This window comes from Cervus canadensis, chromosome 5, assembly GCF_019320065.1.
Source record: "Cervus canadensis isolate Bull #8, Minnesota chromosome 5, ASM1932006v1, whole genome shotgun sequence".
NCBI classification, from domain to species: Eukaryota; Metazoa; Chordata; class Mammalia; order Artiodactyla; family Cervidae; genus Cervus; species Cervus canadensis.
In genome coordinates this window covers 31,711,806-31,729,933 of record NC_057390.1, presented here as the reverse complement: position 1 = coordinate 31,729,933, position 18,128 = coordinate 31,711,806, and the positions used below count along the sequence as shown (strand labels likewise).

The 18,128-nt window shown below is 35.4% G+C and overlaps 1 protein-coding gene across 16 annotated transcripts in view; it reads left to right on the top strand.

Moving 5' to 3' along the window:
• The window catches only part of NRXN1 (neurexin 1), a 1,158,814-nt gene that overhangs the window by 491,583 nt on the left and 649,103 nt on the right, over nucleotides 1-18,128 (top strand). For all 16 annotated transcript variants that reach the window (XM_043468541.1, XM_043468544.1, XM_043468543.1 and 13 more), the window contains one exon: nucleotides 6,647-7,085. In XM_043468541.1, the coding sequence (XP_043324476.1) occupies nucleotides 6,647-7,085 (439 nt within the window). The remainder of the gene's footprint in view (nucleotides 1-6,646; nucleotides 7,086-18,128) is intronic.

The following is an 18,128-nucleotide window of genomic DNA, read 5'->3' as shown; positions in this document are numbered from 1 at the left end:
CTTGAACATCTGTGGATTTTGATATGGGGTAAGGGAGGAGTATTCTGGAACCAATCCCCTGCAGCTATTGAAGGAGGACTGTGTGTCTATATATGTATATATATTTATATATATTATATCCTAAAAGACATAACTGTTTAAAAACCACAGTATAGTCATAGAAATAGAGAAATAAGCCCCTCTGCCTATACTGGGCTTAAAGAGACATTTTATAGTCACATGAAAAAAATCCCTCTACTTAATTGTGATATTTGATTAATTTAAAGATATTTTAATCAGGACAAATGAAAGGAGAAGTACTATTTTGTTTTGTTTTTTTTTTAGACTAATCCATGTAATCATCCCTTTGCATGGTGGCAAATGGCTGTTTGATTGTGAATCTCTTACTTCGCAACTATCAAAAACTAAGTGAAATTTCCTGCTGAAACAAAACAAAGTTTGAAATTAATGTCTTTAGATATTTGAACACAGAGTATTAGACATGGTCATGATGAAAAACATTCAATGAGCTCTGTACCTCTAAACATTTATTGATAAAATTGTATAATGTTCCCTATCTCCTAGGACACTTCTGAGGAGTAAACATAGTATGTCCATGCATTTCATAACATGGCCTGGCAGAAAGTAAACCCTCCATAAATCTGAATTGATTCTTCTTGAAGTGGAGATGGTGGTGCTGGTGGTGGTGGTGGTAGTTTGATGCCTAAAACTCCTTTTTATGAGTGGAAGTGAAACTCCCAGGATCATCAGTTTCCTGTGTAAACTTCCTGGCTGAGAAACCCCATCTCCAAAGAAAGCCTTTGGTGTACTTTACAATAGGACTATCAGAATAAAAAAGAAAGCCCTAATCTGCTTTAATCTCTTTGATCCTGCTGGTTACAACTCTATTAATTGCTTTAATGCACTGACCAGTCATCTACCATGTGTCTTGTTAACTGTTACTCTTGTTATTACACTTAGATTGTACAACTCCATTAATTCAATGTAAGAATGATAATACTGTTATTCATAATGATAACAACCACATAAATAAGAGCAGCTACTATTTATTTTAGTACTTACTCTGTGCCAGGCCCTGTTCTTAGAACATTGAGCTACTGTTCAGTTTTTACAATAACCCTAATGTGGTAGATATTATTATACCATTTTACAGATAATATTGAGTTTCTTAACAGTTGAAGAGCTTCCATAAAGTTACAAGATTGCAAGAAGGTGGGCTGGAATTCTCTCTGAAATCTGACTTGAGAATCAGATTCTTAAATTGCACTTGTGATTCTTTCTAAAAATTAAAGAGAGAAAACAAAACTTAGATTAAAAGGAGTCATGCTTGTTCTTTCAAAGAGAGTTCTGTCAGAGTCTAGATCTCTGCATAGAACTTTGACTCTGACTATAGTGCTCATTTCACCCCCTACTACTCTGATAGTTAACATATGAAAAGCCTTGATCAATGCCTGTTAATTTGAGCCCCATTAAGATTTTTAAACTAAAACATATTTATAACAACAACAGCAAGAGTATAATTTGAGTGGCAAACATATTTTACTGATCTGCTTATTTCATGCACATATCCTTATGTGGAAAGAGATTTATGTATCAGCCAATATCTTCAACATCATCTGTACAAACATTAGATAGATAGAATTCTTGAGGCATGTCTGTGTACCTAAAGATGTAGTGAACATTCTCTTTACTAATGGATTAGAGTTTGACCAACCTAGACAGCATATTAAAAAGCAGAGACATTACTTTGCCAACATAGGTCCATCTAGTCAAAGCTATGATTTTTCCAGTAGTCATGTATGGATGTGAGAGCTGAACTATAAAGAAAGTTGAGCACCGAAGAATTGATGCTTTAGAACTGTGCTGTTGGAGAAGACTCTTGAGAGACCCTTGGACTGCAAGGAGATCCAACCAGTCCATCCTAAAGGAAATCAGTCCTGAATATCATTGGAAGGACTGATGCTGAAGCTGAAACTCCAATACTTTGGCCACCTGATGCGAAGAACTGACTCACTGGAAAAGACCCTCATGGTAGCAAAGATTGAAGGTGGGAGGAGAAGGGGACAACAGAGGATGAGATGGTTGGATGGCATCACTGACATGATGAATATGAGTTTGAGTAGGCTCTGGGAGTTGGTGATGGACAGGGAGGTCTGGCGTGCGGCAGTCCATGGGGTTGCAAAGAGAGTCGGACACGACTGAGCGACTGAACTGACTAGAGTTTGATACAGCTCAGAATAGGGAACAATATCTTGGCATCAAAATCACAACCAGGAAATCCAAACAAAGAGAAGGAGCAATGGGGCATCTTTTACCTCTGCCCCAAATTGCAGAGACTGAGGGAAAAATGCTCAAAGATTTATGGATTTGACATTCCTTTCCTTTGTGGGGGTCTGATTTATAAATTAAGAAACTGAGACAGAGAGAGGTTAGGCAGCCTAACTTAAGTAAAAGCTTTATGCTTAAACTGAGTCTATCCAGACTACCAAATTTTCGTCTTTTAGCCCATTTATTTTCCCTGCCTTTTTAAGATTATTATCAAGATCAAATAAAATATTCAGTGACTGTCCACCTCAAATTTCAAGCCTAAACATAAAAACACAAATGTATTACTCTTATTCTTGCTTATTTCTGAGTGACATTTTAAAAATTCTAACAAATATTGGAAGAAAGTAAAAAGATCATCTCATAGCAATGTATGGAAATTATGTGGCAGCTAAAGCAAACTATAAAAAAAGCCCAGCAAATAAATAAATATGTCTCTATTTCTTTGGGGCTTATGTTATCATTTCATGAAGCAGGGACATGAAATTCAACATTTCAAATTACTCTTCAGAAAAACTTAAGATCAGTATCCCTCCAAAAATATTGATTCTGTAAGATGATCCAAATAAGTGTGTAAAAACATCAACAATTTTTAAGATGATAAAGCGTATGGAGATTTGTTGAAAGTTGAAACTATTAAATGATTACAACTTTAAACATGAATAAGAAAAACATATGAATAATAATTTGTAGATTGAAAACCATACGATCTCAGAAGGAAGCAAAAAAATAAAAGATTTGGAGTGCTTACTGGCTACTCATTATTATTATAGCTGAACTATATTCAGTGCATTTTAAGAGTAAGTCTAACCTTAGAAAAGTATAGTGCTTATGAAATTTGGGTCAGATGAAGCAGTTGTATAGATCTGAGAGTCATCAGCCTGCCTATCCAATATCACTCTTCTGTCTTCTAGAGTTGCCTTTCAAAATATGTGAAATGAGAATGAAAAAAAAAATTGTGCTCAAGATAGTTCTTCTAGAAAAATTATTTCACTACTGGAGAATTTTAACTCAGGTGTTTTTCCTATGAAAGTAGTTTCTACCCCATAAAATTAGTTTGAAGGTGATAGGTCAGCTTGCCATTTGTAACTGAACATGTTTGTAAGTTTTCACATTTTTCTAGGGAAATTGGCTAAAAATTATAGCTAGGTTATGATATGGGTCCATAATACCACATTCTGTTATTTTTTACTATAGTTGTAAATATTGTTATTAATAATATGTGAAGTAGGCTTTAAAAAATGAAGAAAGAATATTATTCAACTCTCAGCAAGTGTTTATTGAATATCTGCTCCATGCCAACCACTGATCTTGTTGCAGATTTTTGCCTGCATAGAGCAGACAATCTGGTGGAGATTTATTTTCCCATTTTGGGTGGGAGGGCATAGTGCATGGCTATCCCTAAGTATTATGATCTAGGGAATCCTAACGTTTCTTCTCCATCTCCCTGAACCTTCCTGAATCACCAGGGCACCCAATTCACTCATGAGATTTTAAGTCTCTCACTGAAATTCTCACCTAGAATTGGTAGGTAGGTAGCAATTGGCTAGAATTGCCCTAACCCTGCATTTTTTCAACTTTCTGGAAGCTGATGTATGGGACTCATGAAACAATATACCCCACTTACACACACTTGCTCATGTCAAAAACATCCAATTCCATTGCTATAATTCTATTTTATGGTGATGTGTTAGCATTGATCAGTATTATCATCTGCATCATTTGGGTCAGAAAATACTCATTCCTGATTAATGTCAGAAGAATCTCCACATATTAAAATATAAATCATCAGGAAAAATGAACAAAAAATAGGCTTAGGTAGCTTGAAAATCACGATGAGAGGTGATAAAACTTAGAAAATCTGCCATGGAAAGCATTTTATCCAATTTTAAAGATTCCCTTGTGGCTAAGCTGTTAAAGAATCTGCCTGCAGTGCAGAAGACCTCGGTTCGATCCCTGGGTTGGGAAGATACCTGGAAAAGGGAAAGGCTGCCCACTCAAGTATGCTAGCCTGGATAATTCCATGAACTGTATAGTCCATGGGGTCATGAAGAGTCAGACACGACTTTCACTTTTAAAGATTCTCAGAGAAATCAACCTTATATCAACTTTCCCGAGGGTTAATAAATAGTTCTTTCTCTTTTCAAGGAAGTATATTAAGAATTAATCTAATTCCTTTTCATTATAGCTTTAGTTCATTTCTCTTTTGCTGTCAATGTGCTCTGCTTAGTCATTCAGTCATGTCCAACTCTTTGCAACCCCATGGACTATAACCCACCAGGCTCCTCTGTCCATGGGGATTCTCCAGACAAGAATACTGGAGTGGGTTGCCATGCCCTCCTCTAGAGGATCTTCCCAACCCAGGGATTGAACCCAGGTCTCCTGCATTGCAGGCGGATTTGTTGTCAATAGTTGCTTGTTAAACCTTTATACATAGATGTTCAAGGAATAAGGGATATGGTATTCTTTATAATAATCCTTCTTCAAGATAAAGATAAACTGAAACACCAGGAGTAGCATTGAAATGTATGATATATTTAGTTGGCATAATTCATCTAAAATATACCAATTATATAAGTGTGCTTAATTTCTGAACATTTTCTCATAATAAATTAGAACTCATATCTTTATGTCTACAGGATGATAATAAAGAGATGATGATATTTATTATCATACAGTTTGATGTGGTTGATAGTATTGAGATCTTACAATGTGCTTGGCATTGGATTGATCCCCTTTTAGGTAGATTTTATCACATGCATTTTCTTCTTTAATGATTTTAACCATCTTGAAAAGTGATTGGGCTTCCAAGGTGCTGCTAGTGGTAAAGAACCTGCCTGCCAACGCAGGAGACATAAGAGACACGGGTTTGATCCCTGGGTCAGGAAGAACCCACACCAGGATTCTTGCCTGGAGACTCCTATGTCCAGAGGAGTCTGGTGGGCCTGGAAGGCTACAGTCCATGGGGTCACAAAGAGTCGGACACGACTGAGTGACTAAGCATGCTCGTAAAGTATTATCTCTCTATAAACAAGTCTTGGAGATCATACTCAGGGAGTCTGAAACCAGAACTTGCACTCTTACTCTGAAAAGTGAAGTGTTCATTAACAAATCCTACCAGGAAATTCATCAGCCGCATTATTGGCTCAATTACCATGGGTTTGGAAGAAATAACAGCTGTCTTGACCTGGTTAACTTTATAGCATTTATTAGACACAGGCTTATTTATTCTGTTTTACAAGTTTATTTTTATACATGAATAAATGAATTTAGAAACTGACAGTGTTGGCTGCTGTGAAATTTCAAGGGTCTTTGTAAAAATAATGAGTTATCTGCACATAAATAACTAATTTATCCTTAAGTCAGTGTGACTTACGTCTTTTGGAAATGTAATTGTCCATGGTATGGATTTTGTAGAGAAAGGATGTGAACCTCTCTTTATTCTTATGTCGAAATAGCTACAAATTTATTACGGTGATGTGATAGCAACTGCATGATGTTCTGAGCCATTCCGGTGGATTTGTCCAAAGTGCTATTTGGAGTCCCAGAAAAGCACTGGGACTATTAACAAACAATGAGAACTACCCCACCACTATGGTGAAGTGCCTTTGGAAATGAGGGTATAAGGCAAACTTTGTTCCATATCCGTATATATTAAGAGTGAAATGGAGTATTGGTTATACAGACTGAATGGATTTAGGGAAAACACCAAGTTCCAGAGTTAACTAACATTATTCAAACAGTTATTAATGCAGCGCAGTGCAAGAGAGAACTTCTGGATCTTAGTCATATTTTATGATTTTTATGAGAAAATTTAAGATGTTTTCTATCTCAATTGTGATTTTACAAAGTTAATATATACCATGGATATATAGACCATAGAAGTGATCCTATGTTTTAGGGGACTGGCATTTGAAAGTATTTAATTTCAAATGTTTCAGTGATGGTAAAACTGAAAAACCTCAGTATTTATATATAATAAACAAAGCATAATAGCCAACTAATAAAAGCAAACGCTGTAAGTGCAAGTCTACACATGCTTGAAATAATGAAATTTCTATACAGATTTATTCAAGTTTTTTGAGGTAGCTACAGAGACTTTGTGTGAGTGTGTACATACATAATTTGAATGAAATTAGGTTAGAATAGTTCAATGAATTGATACCTGTATTTTATTTGGCTGAAAAAAACTATCTTGTACATCAAAAGCAGTAAACATTGTATGTCTTTTCATGCTCTACTTGGAAGTTATATGAACTGATAACAAGTTTGAAATATTCAAATACGGGCACAGTTTCTCACTATTAACCTCTCCCTACAGGTTGTGTATAAAAATAATGATGTAAGGCTGGAATTATCTCGACTTGCCAAGCAAGGTGACCCAAAGATGAAGATCCATGGAGTGGTGGCATTTAAATGTGAGAATGTTGCAACTTTGGACCCAATCACCTTTGAAACCCCAGAATCCTTCATCTCTTTGCCTAAATGGAATGCAAAGAAAACAGGCTCCATATCCTTTGATTTCCGTACAACGGAGCCAAATGGCCTCATCTTATTTAGTCATGGCAAGCCACGACACCAAAAAGATGCCAAGCACCCACAGATGATAAAGGTAGACTTCTTTGCTATTGAGATGCTGGATGGCCACCTCTACCTCCTCCTGGACATGGGATCAGGTACAATCAAAATCAAAGCCCTGCAGAAGAAGGTGAATGATGGAGAATGGTATCATGTGGACTTCCAGAGAGACGGACGGTCAGGTAATTGATCATTTTTTATGCTGTTGATCTGTTAGAACACCATTCGTAAGGAATTAAGATCAACTCATATTAAAGAGTCCTTGCATTTCTCTCTTTAGGGGAAAGGAAATTTTTATTATTTCTGTTTCACATCATATAAGAATCAGAATGAGCTAATTAATCGTCATAGTTGGGCATCAAACCCCAAATGCTCAAATGACTTCAAGAACAGCTTCTTAAATGAACATTAAATGGATAATCAAGTGCCAAATCTTGCAAGAAATTTTATCTTGAGTTTGCAAATGACAAAACTCAAGGTTCTTATGTTCCCAATTATCTCTTATATCATTGGATGTCGGGAGGTGCCTAAAGTGGCAAATATAAAATCTGGAAAAAAAATCAATGATTCATATATATCAAATCCTTAGTTTAATACAATATATATCAAGTCCTTAGTTTAATACAATATAGTTTTTATCCATGATGGGCCTACAGTATCAAAAACACTTTAATCAATACAGGATTTCAAGGATGCTAGCAAATCTCTGCTGCCTTCCAAATAGCTTCCCTTTCTGATAAAAGAGGTTTCAAATTCCACCAACAAGAATTTATTTCCTTTTGCTGCACTTATTATTATAATTATTTTTTTTTCTGAAGTCCTAGTGAGGTGGAGGGAAGGAGGGCATGTGGTAGGGAGGCCTGAAGAAATACCGTTTATTTATTCTGAAATGCGGAACTAGATTAGGGGGCTTAGGGAGTTGAGCAGTGTTAGGTTTATGTGGGCAAGGACCATACAGGCAAAGGAAATAGCATTTAGAAACCCAGAGGTGATGGGGGGGTGGGGGGCGGGCAGAGAAACAATTTGTTTCAGGTCTGCAACTGTATATTATGTCTTTCACTTTCTTCACCCTTTGCTTTCATGCTGATTGGACCTCACTTACAAATCAAGTTATCTCTAATTGAAGATGGTTGAGTTTTAGACTTAGCCACTCTCCTCTCCCTCCCCCAAATCTCTTATTTGGTTTTATACTATACCATGCTCTCTGGATTCTCCACTAGATAGCAGTATAAGCTTGGCCTCAGCATTGTTTTATTGGCCTGGATTTCTTTCTTTGCAAAGCATCTTGGGAAGGATTCACTGGATTCCAGTATCAGGGACAGGGACTTAACAGTGGTGGAGACTAGGATTCTAATGTTTGCAAAGTTTTCTTAAGGACATGATTTGGTCAGCCACATTTGGAAACCACAGATCAGAAGACACCTAGAGTGCTTCTTTCAGATCCAAGAATCTGTGATTACCATCCCAGGTTAGCAGGGCCTTGCTGAAGTGCTGGGGTGAGCTCCCCTTGTCACTCCCTCCTTTCACAGACCCCCATGTCATTGTCTGTTTCTGGCTTCTCTGCAGCAGAGCAGTTTGCTATTTTACAATTATTCGTGCCTTCCTTTTCTGTTTATCTGTCTAGAAGATCATATTTACCTTTTTGGAAATATCTTTTTTGTCCACTAAAATAAAGAGATGAAATGTATGAAAACTGGGAGGGAGGCAGAGGTGAGGGTGAAGTGTTGAAGGATGGTCAGAACCCATTGCTCTGATCCCCGGGAATTTTACAGACAGTTTCTGATGCATTCTTCTCTGCAAACTTGGTCTCTGTGTTCTTTCATTCCTCTAAGAAATTCAAAAGAAAAAGAAGCTGCTGTTCTGTGTAGTCTGTGCTATGTTATCATATTCTCCAGCATCTTAGACGACTGAGAGTAAACAGTGAAAAAGGTTTTCTGGTCTGTTGTACCATACTGTGCATTACAAATTGGATTCCTCTTTGTTTTTCCGATTTAAGCTGAGAAGAGTTCATTGATATGAATACAGAAATATAGCAATAGGTGGCCACCTGTTGGTTTCCCCCAGCCTATTTCTATCAGAGTTAACAATTAATTTGCTTCTGAAGAACCTTCAGAAAGAAGACTTAAAAGAGGATGGGAACATGACTAATCTTGTGTTTGACATACTAACTTATGGATGCTATCACTTGACTTAAAATATATCTAGAACTAATTTTGAAAGTAACTTTCAAGAATATATATAATTTTAGTCAGATATTATAACAATTTAAAACATAACTGATCAGATTAGTAGTATCTTTTGAAAGTTCAAAGGGGCAAAAAAAAAAAAAAATACTACACTTCAGATCAGTTGTATTTCTTTCACCTAAAATTTTTTCTAGGTATTTTCTAACTGTATGGAAAAGTATGTAGTTAATGTCAAATTTTTTTTAAATGCAAAATGATATGAAATGGAAAATAAAACCATTCATTATTCATTTGATAATAATGATTTATACCTGGATATTTCTTTCCAGTCTTAAGTGGTGATGCAATCTAATTAGTTTCCCAAGTTCTCTGGATGACCTATTACAATAAGAATCTGATTAATACTTTAATCCTCAAGCCAAGGAAAATCTACTTTTTTTTCTATCTAAGCTCTTTAATTCATCCAGGTTACCAAAATTTTATTAACTGCTCTGTTTATACCCTTATTGGAAAAGGTCAGAGCAGAAAATATCAACTTTAATTTACAAAGTTCAATGCTGAATGAGAAAAAGAAAGATGATGCATTAAGAGAATATTATTTGCAATAAGAAAGAAGATAAACAAATGGTGGATTTCTGTTAGAATCCAGTGGAAATATTTAGTATGCTTGATGTTGGTGTTTTGATGCTAAAGTACTGTAATTTGATAATGATTTCAGGTTAGTGAAATGAAACAAACAATATAAAAGCCAATGTTCATTCACTAAACCAAATTCTGCCTTTACTAAATTGAAGAAAAAAAAAAAAGAAAAAGAAAGAGCTCATATTATGTTGGCCTAGCTCAAGGGAGTTTAATGTAGTTTTAATAACTGCAGCTGTTAATATTTTATATATATAGTATTTTAATTAAGTTCTATATTTGCACATTGCATTGGTTTGGTATAAAGCAGCTTTTAAAAGATTGAATGACTAGCTGTACTAGCTTTTATTTTACTTAAAGGATATTTCTGAGTTATACTTGGTGAAATACTAAAATTTATAGCTCAGTTAAAACTAGGAAGGGGCTTCCCTGGTGGCTCAGATGGTAAACAATCTGCCTGCAATGCAAAAAAGACCTGGATTTGATCCCTGGGCTGTGATCCCCTGGAGGAGGGAGTGGTGACCCACTCCAGTATTCTTCCCTGGAGAATTCCATGGACAGAGAAGCCTGGTGGGCTACAGTCCATGAGGTCACAAAGAGTCAGACACGGCTGAGCCACACTTTCACTTTTGAAACTAAGAAACATAGTATTTCAAGAAATAACTTGTTTTGCCCACATTTCACATCAGCTATATTCAGAGGCTATATGAAAATTACTCTTAATATAATATGGGAAATGATACTGCTATGACAGGGCAACGTTGGCTGATTTCTGACAGATGGACAATGAAGGTCATAGCTATTGATTTATCTGGGAACCTCTTTGGCTGAATATTTTAAAAGCACTTAATGAGCCATATTATCTCTGTTATTAAAATAGAGGAATCCTGGGCCTAGGAATTATTCTTTCTCCTATGACCATACTAAAATTAGTAGGGCCAGCAGTCATGGTCATTAACTTGATGCTAATAATTCTTAGCTATCTTGTTCAGAGATTGAGTTAAAACTATATTGGTAGATAGATTGAATTTTTTATATTTCCCAGTTTATAAAGGAAATCCATTTATAACAAGGAGTGTCTTATTTATGTTTATATCCATAGGTCCTGGTGCTTCTGTATGCAGGAATAGGTGCTCCGTACATATTTGGTATAAGAAAGAGATAAAGAATAAAAACATGTAAATGGCTCAGTGCCAACCCACCCCAGTATTCTAAAAATAGTAACATCATTACACTTCAAGAGTAATAGCACTCTTTTAGTTGTAAATGCAACTTTTTAAAGGAATTATGTTACTTCCTAAAACAGTTTACCCAGTATAACAGGGTAACAGGTCTTCTTTTATGAATATAATGCCATCCTCCAAGCCAGGATGTCTGGGAAAAAAATGCAGTGGGGGAGTTAAACAATTGTTAGATGATTGTGATAAGCCTCGTATAAAAATGACAACCTTTTGTGAGAACAGAACTGCTATTCCTGCTTGTTCATGAGTTCCCTGTATCATGTAGTGAACATGTAGGTAGAAGGAGCATTAATCCTGAAGGAATGTGTCCGCTTCTTTCTGAGGGCTAGAATATGCATCCACAGTAATCACACTACTGACGAGGAAGACAATCACTCAGGATGTCCATTTTCTGGTTATTTGTCCTTCTGTCCTTCGTTCACTAAGAGGTGGGTACATGAGCCCTTTGTCTAGTAAGAAATATCACCTTCATCTGAATACTGTTCCAGAATTTTTCAGCACAATTAATTGTATTAGGTTATATGTCCCTTCTTCCACTCCATAACTTGGGGAAAGAAAGACTTTTTCACTTCCAAACTTTGACTAACACTGTTTTGCTGCAGCTATTCTCTCTGTAGTTCTCTGGTTGCCTGCTTAGCCTGTGACTGGTCACATTGGGGGTTGAGGGGACCAAGCCACAAGTGGCATTTTCAGATCCTGCACCAAATGGCAAAGGAAGAACCATACAAAATGCCAGCCTGACTTTGGGTCAGAGTGTATGATTTGAATGTCACAAAAAGTGGATATGCTCAATATATAACATAAGTACTTAACAGAGCAAGAGTCCTAAGTTGCTGAGTTAATAAATATGATTGATGGGACTCATTACTCCGCAAACTTTAAAGGATGAACAAATCAGTATTTTCTTACCAACCCTTCTTACCTTTTCTAGGGTTTCCCTTTTCCTCGCTTTTGCTCCCAAACTCAGTACTAGATCGCCTCCCAGGTATTTAACTAAAGGATGAATTGTGCTAAAATTAAGAGGAAGTTAATGACTGTTTTCTTGGGGCAGAGACATCATTTAAATTTGCATTAAGCTCTTTGACTGAGTCAAGAGTATCCTCTCAAGTATTTTTATAGTAAACTGCCAGTCATTTTTTTCCAATTTTTGCAAACCATCATTGCACATTGAAATCAAAGAGAAAACTCATTATTCTCGTCAAAGTCTGCTTGTCTACAGCAGGGTATAGCAGATTGTATCAGCAGTTATTCATGGATAAGCCTACATTTAACAGTTAAGAAGCCATTGAGAGTTGAATTGAAGTCACAGAATTCCAGTTTAAGAACTAGAAATTACAGAGGGAAAAGCACAAGGCTCTCTCCAGAGCACATAATTAGAGGTTTATAGTAATCACTGTTTGATGTGAGCAGCACTTTCTAGCTATCTATTACCAGCACTGATTTCTGTGTATACCATTCACCAGCCACCCCTCTTACACATTTCTACTTGAACAACCATTAGAGGATTTCTCTGTTTAGGTCTTGATTTGAATTTGCCCTCTGACTATAAACATTCCTCCCATGCCTCTACCTAGTAGCCTGTTGCATACATTTGAAATAACATTAAGTGCATGTATAATGCTTTATTTTGTACCCATGTCCATTAAACACCACTACCCATCCATGGGAAGACTAAAATACCTTATCAATAATTTATCAATTATTTGACAATCCTAATGACTAGATGGAGTCAATGTTGCATATGAAAATGTTTTGAATGGGGAGAGAGGGAAAGGCAACAGCTGAGTTTCTTCTTCTAAAACACGTTCAGAATAAATAAATGAATATAAGCATCAATTTAATAAAATGTAAAATATAGACATGTCATGAATTAAGCAGGTACATATACAAACACACAGCAGTTTTCAGTTTCAAAACATTTTCACTTTTGCATGTCTTCCTCTATTTTTTGTTAACAGGTACATATATTTTATACAGTTGCAATTAAAGTACAAACCTATTTTTCAGGCTGTTTGTTTAATATAATATCATGAATTATTTTTTAACTGAAAAATATCTAAAGTAACAACACTTATTCTGTGGGAATTATGAAAACAACATCTAAGAATCAGAGTTTGCAGAGGCACCTTCACCAAGCTTCCGGGGCTATAGGACTCAAATGTATCAATGTTTATAGCTGTAGTGTATGTCTGTAGGAAAGAAAGTCATGGAGACAATCATAGGCAGCACCCATCTAAGCACTGCCCAAGGGACCTGACTATTCCACCCCACTATAGAGGCAGAGGCAGGTCATGTTACCTGAGATAAGGGAAGGTGTCAGACCACCCTAGGCTAACGTTATTAAAACTCCCATCATAAATGAATAAATACACACTTGGATTATAAATTGGCATCTCTGAGGAAACATTTCATATCATGCGATAGCTAATTTCTCAAGAGAGTTAGTAACTTGGCATTCTTATTTTATACATTGGTCTTGGGAGTTGGTTGACAGATATGTGAGCATAAAGATATAATATGAAGACTCATTATAATTTAGTTTAAAACTAAATTTTTTAAAAAAATTAAAGTTAAAATGCTCATCAATAGAGGACAAACTCAGAGAGGTGGAACCTCTCTTTCTAAATCTACTAAATCTTTCTAGCCTACTCTTTCAAGGGGCAGACGCTGGACCTTGGTGTCAGGTACATCCTCATGATGTGAATGTATGGCAAAAACCACCACAATATTGTAAAGTAATTAGCCTCCAAGTAAAATTTAAAAAAAAAGAAAAATGTAGAGGAGCACACACAAAAAAAGAAATAAGTATTTAACTGACCACACACAGCCATAGTGGCTGTCACTGTGAAGTGCTGAGCAGAAATCTGTAGAAATTCTAGAAAATAATATTTTAATTGCTGCGATATATGTCACTTGATTGATATTTACAACTTCCCAGCATTGTGTATGATCATTTTAAAAATTCATATGTATAAATATACTGTTGTGAGTATGTGTGTTTGTATATGTGCCTGTGCTTAATTCATGGCATATCTGTATATGTCATATAAATATGTACATATAATATATGTACATATAAATATGTACTATTAGTTAAAAAGTTTAGTCAGCTCATAAAATACATAAGTGAAGATTTTCTTTTCTACACACTTCCATAATGAATTCACTCCCCACTTCCATTGGTAAAAGAATTTGGTGTTGAAAAACTCCAGCTATTTTCCTATGCACCAACATATCTATAAATATAATTATACATATAAAATAAATGTAGAGCTTCTTTTTTACATAAAGGTCACTCTTTACCCATTATTGGGTGACTTAAAAAATATTAACTTTTTTTAGGCCATCCTTTGTAGTGATATCATATATCTCTAGTTTCAAGATACCAATATTTACTTATTCCTCTATTATAATATTCCTCTATTGATGGAGGAATATCAAACTTTTAAATGTTGCTTCAAGATTTATTTTTTTTTCATAAATCTTTTAATTTCTGAAATTCACAGCTCACAGAGGACATTTAACATTTTTAAAAATCTAGTTTTAAACTAGTTTATAATGAAAGTCTTTATATTATATCTTTATGCATATTGGTCAGAATTTCTGTATGATAGATTACGGGAGCTGGAATTGCTGTGTTAACTACATTTTTAAAGATAATCAAAGGTTATTTTACTAACAAGCTGTTTCAGTCTACACTCTTTGAAAAAACTACTTATTTTTGGCTCTACTGGGTCTTAGTTGCTGGCTTTCTCTAGTTGCAGAGAGCAGGAGCTACTCTCTATTTGTGGGGTGTGGGCCTCTCGTTGGAATGGCTTCTCTTTTTGCATAGATTGGGCGTTAAAGCTTGAGGGCTTCAGTAGTTGTGGGGCATGGGCTCAGTAGTTGCAGCACGCGGGCTCCAGAGTGTCAGGACTTCAGTCATTGTGGAACACAGGCTTAGTTGCTCTGCGACATGTGGAATCCTCCCAGATCAGGGATCAAACCTGTGTCCCCTGCATTGGCAGGCAAATACTTAACTACTTGACCACCAGAGAAGTCCCAATCTACACTCTTATCTGCAGTGTATGAGCTGCCCTTTTCTTCTTTCTCTTGGCTTTTACTAAGAAATATCTAACTTTTAAGTGTTGCTTCAAGATTTATTTTTTCATTTATCTGTTTAATTTCTGAAATTCCCAGCTCACAGTAATCCAAGTAAACAAGAAACACATAGTAATAACCAGAACACAGAATATTAAGATTGTATTTTTGTTTTGTTTTCAAGCAAAATTAATTTTAGTTTTTATTATAAACCTAATACATGAAGTTGTTTTTTAAAAAGACATAGAAAACTGAAAAGAAAGAAAAAATTAAGATAGAAAAGAGAAAGCAAGAAAACTATCCATATATGATTGTACTACTTCAAAGCTCCCATTATTAATATTTTGGTATTTTTACTGTCTATTTATGGGAATTATGTAGTTTTCATTTTGCGTCACACACTGAAATCAGTGTTTCATTCTGTTTTTATTGCTTGCATTATGCCTTTTTACCGAGTTTGGTTTTGTTAATAGGATACTAAATTCGACAAGTAAGTGTATAAGTTTGTGGAAGCTGATTTTCTTCAGGAATGAGGGGTGAAACAGAATTGTTGTTGTTTAGTCAACAAGTCCTGTCCAACTCTTTTGTGAGCCACACTGAAGCTTAATAAATCTGTTATTTGACCAAGCTCCTGAGCTAGTTAGTTGTGAAGCTAGAACTTGAAAATTGGTTCCTTCGACCAGGTAAAATCATTTCCCATTAGAACACACTTTCTATTCCCTTATTTGTCAATCACTTAAACTTTTGCAGTAATTTAAAACTTGCAACCAAATTAACATTGTAAATCTCACCTTTACTTCATGTTTCTTTTCACCCTCTAAGCTAATTGGGAAATAGAATAGCCAAGAACTGGATGAGAAAAAGAGTAGAAACTAACAATTTATAAATACCAGACCAAAACATGAAGCTAATTTCCATTTTTATAGCTAAGTTTTCCCCTATGTATATTTTTACATTAAGATGAATTTATATTATTTATGCTTATGGATATTTTTAAACATTACCTAATCTATTTAGTTTATTACTTTTGTTTTACCTCTTGCACATACCATGAAAACAACTAGATTTAAATGTTAATATAAGTTAACATGGGTGCTTCCCAGGTGGCTCAGTGATAAAGAATCTTTCTGCCAATGCAGAAGATGTGGGTTTGATCCTTGAGTCAGGAAGACCCCCTGGAGAAGGAAATGGCAACCCACTCCAGTATTCTTGCCTGGGAAATCCCGTGGGCAGAGGAGCCTATGGGCTACAGTCCATGGGGTCTCAAAGAGTCAGACACAACTGAGTGACTGAGCACACACCCAAGTTAACGTGATTTCTATATTAAGATGTTACAAGTCCTATGTACACAGATACCTTTGTTTTCAGCTGAAATTTCATTTCTTTAAAAGTAAAATAGCACAGCAGGGTACTTTGGATTCTTAAATATTGAAGCATGAAACACTAATCCAAGTAAGTCCCCAAATATGTCTGCCATCTACATATTATAGCTGCTCAGATATAACAGTGTTTTATAACACTGTTATAAAATAAAGTAAAGTTAAAATTAAAGTTAAAATAAATTAAAGTTAAAAAGTAAAATGTTTTATTTGTCAGAAGCTTCACATGTAATTATAGTGGAAGAAGGTAAAATGTGTGAAATAATCAACTGTTTCAAAGAGAACATGCCAGTGTTTGTCATTCCTGGAAAAATGATAGAGGGATAATCCAATAGCACACTCAGTTGTTTTCGTTTAAGTATTTATTTACATATGATCATACCTCAACCTTTGGAAATGCTTCATTTCTATTGATATATACAACTGCAGCAACCACTCATGGCCTTTAATTATCAATGAATAAGATTTAAATATTCATTTCATATTTTCTTGGTAATCATTGCCTTTGTAATTCAATTGTAGTGAAATAGGCACCTGAGAACATTAGTACTGAAATTTCAGTGTTCTCCGATGTAAGTGTTAACCTTAATACTAAAATTTCAGTGTGCTCCGATGTAAGTGTTAACCTTAATACTGAAATTTCAGTGTTCTCCTATGTAAGTGTTAAGTTGACTTGATTGAATTTGGAAATTCCATAATGAGTTTTTTTGCTTAGGTAAAAATGTCCCTTGATTCATGTCAATAATAAAATCATTAAGGAACTAGGGATTCAAATTCTTTACCTGAAACAGGTGTGTTTCAGGACAGTTGCATGTGGGAAGCCTAAAATATCAATCTCTATTTTGAGTTTGACTAACCAATAAAATATAGGTATTATTTCAAATAAATTTTTACTCTTTGAATCTTCAAAACATAAAAATAATCATTTCTGTTCCCTCTCAAGTCCTACCCTTTTCCTTTTTTTGCCATCCCTTTTACAAAGAATTTCTAACATGTAAGTGAATTGACAATGCATGTAAAGCATCTAGGTGGTTTGGGGTCACAATCATTTCATTCTGCTTGTTTGTAAACCATTTCAGTGAATAATATCTAATACATGCATTGTTCATGGAGACTCTATACCTTGAAACTGGGGCTAAATGAAAGTGTTGATTTTCTTGGATTATATTTGACTTGAAGTTAGGATCATATTCTTTTGCTTCTTCTCCACCTTTCATTATTCTTCTTCCCATGAGAAGTCTCAGACTGTCTCTCAAAGGGATAATAAGGAGAAAAGCAATCTTACCCTTTATGATAGTAACTTCTCGATGTTTTTTGAACATAGGATACAACCTGTCAGTTAGTTCTGAAATGAGTTTGGTGGGTCATGTCTAGCCTTTGTATTAATATACTTATAAGAAAGCATCATCAGAGTGTCTCAGAAGTAGAGACATTTTCCTGTTAAACAGATATTTCAATGTGTGAATATGTGTGTGTGTGTGTTTGTGTGCACTGGGCTGCGTGAAAACTATGGTTTCACTTTAGTTGTTGTGATCAGAAAACTCTAATCTCAAAGTTATAGTGGATATCTTACTCTGGCCACAGCAAGAATATCCATAGAGACATAATCTTTGCTCGCTCAATCGTGTTTGACTCTTTGTGACCCTTTGGACTAGAGCCTGTCAGGGTCCTCTGTTTGTGAGATTTCCCAGGCAAGAATA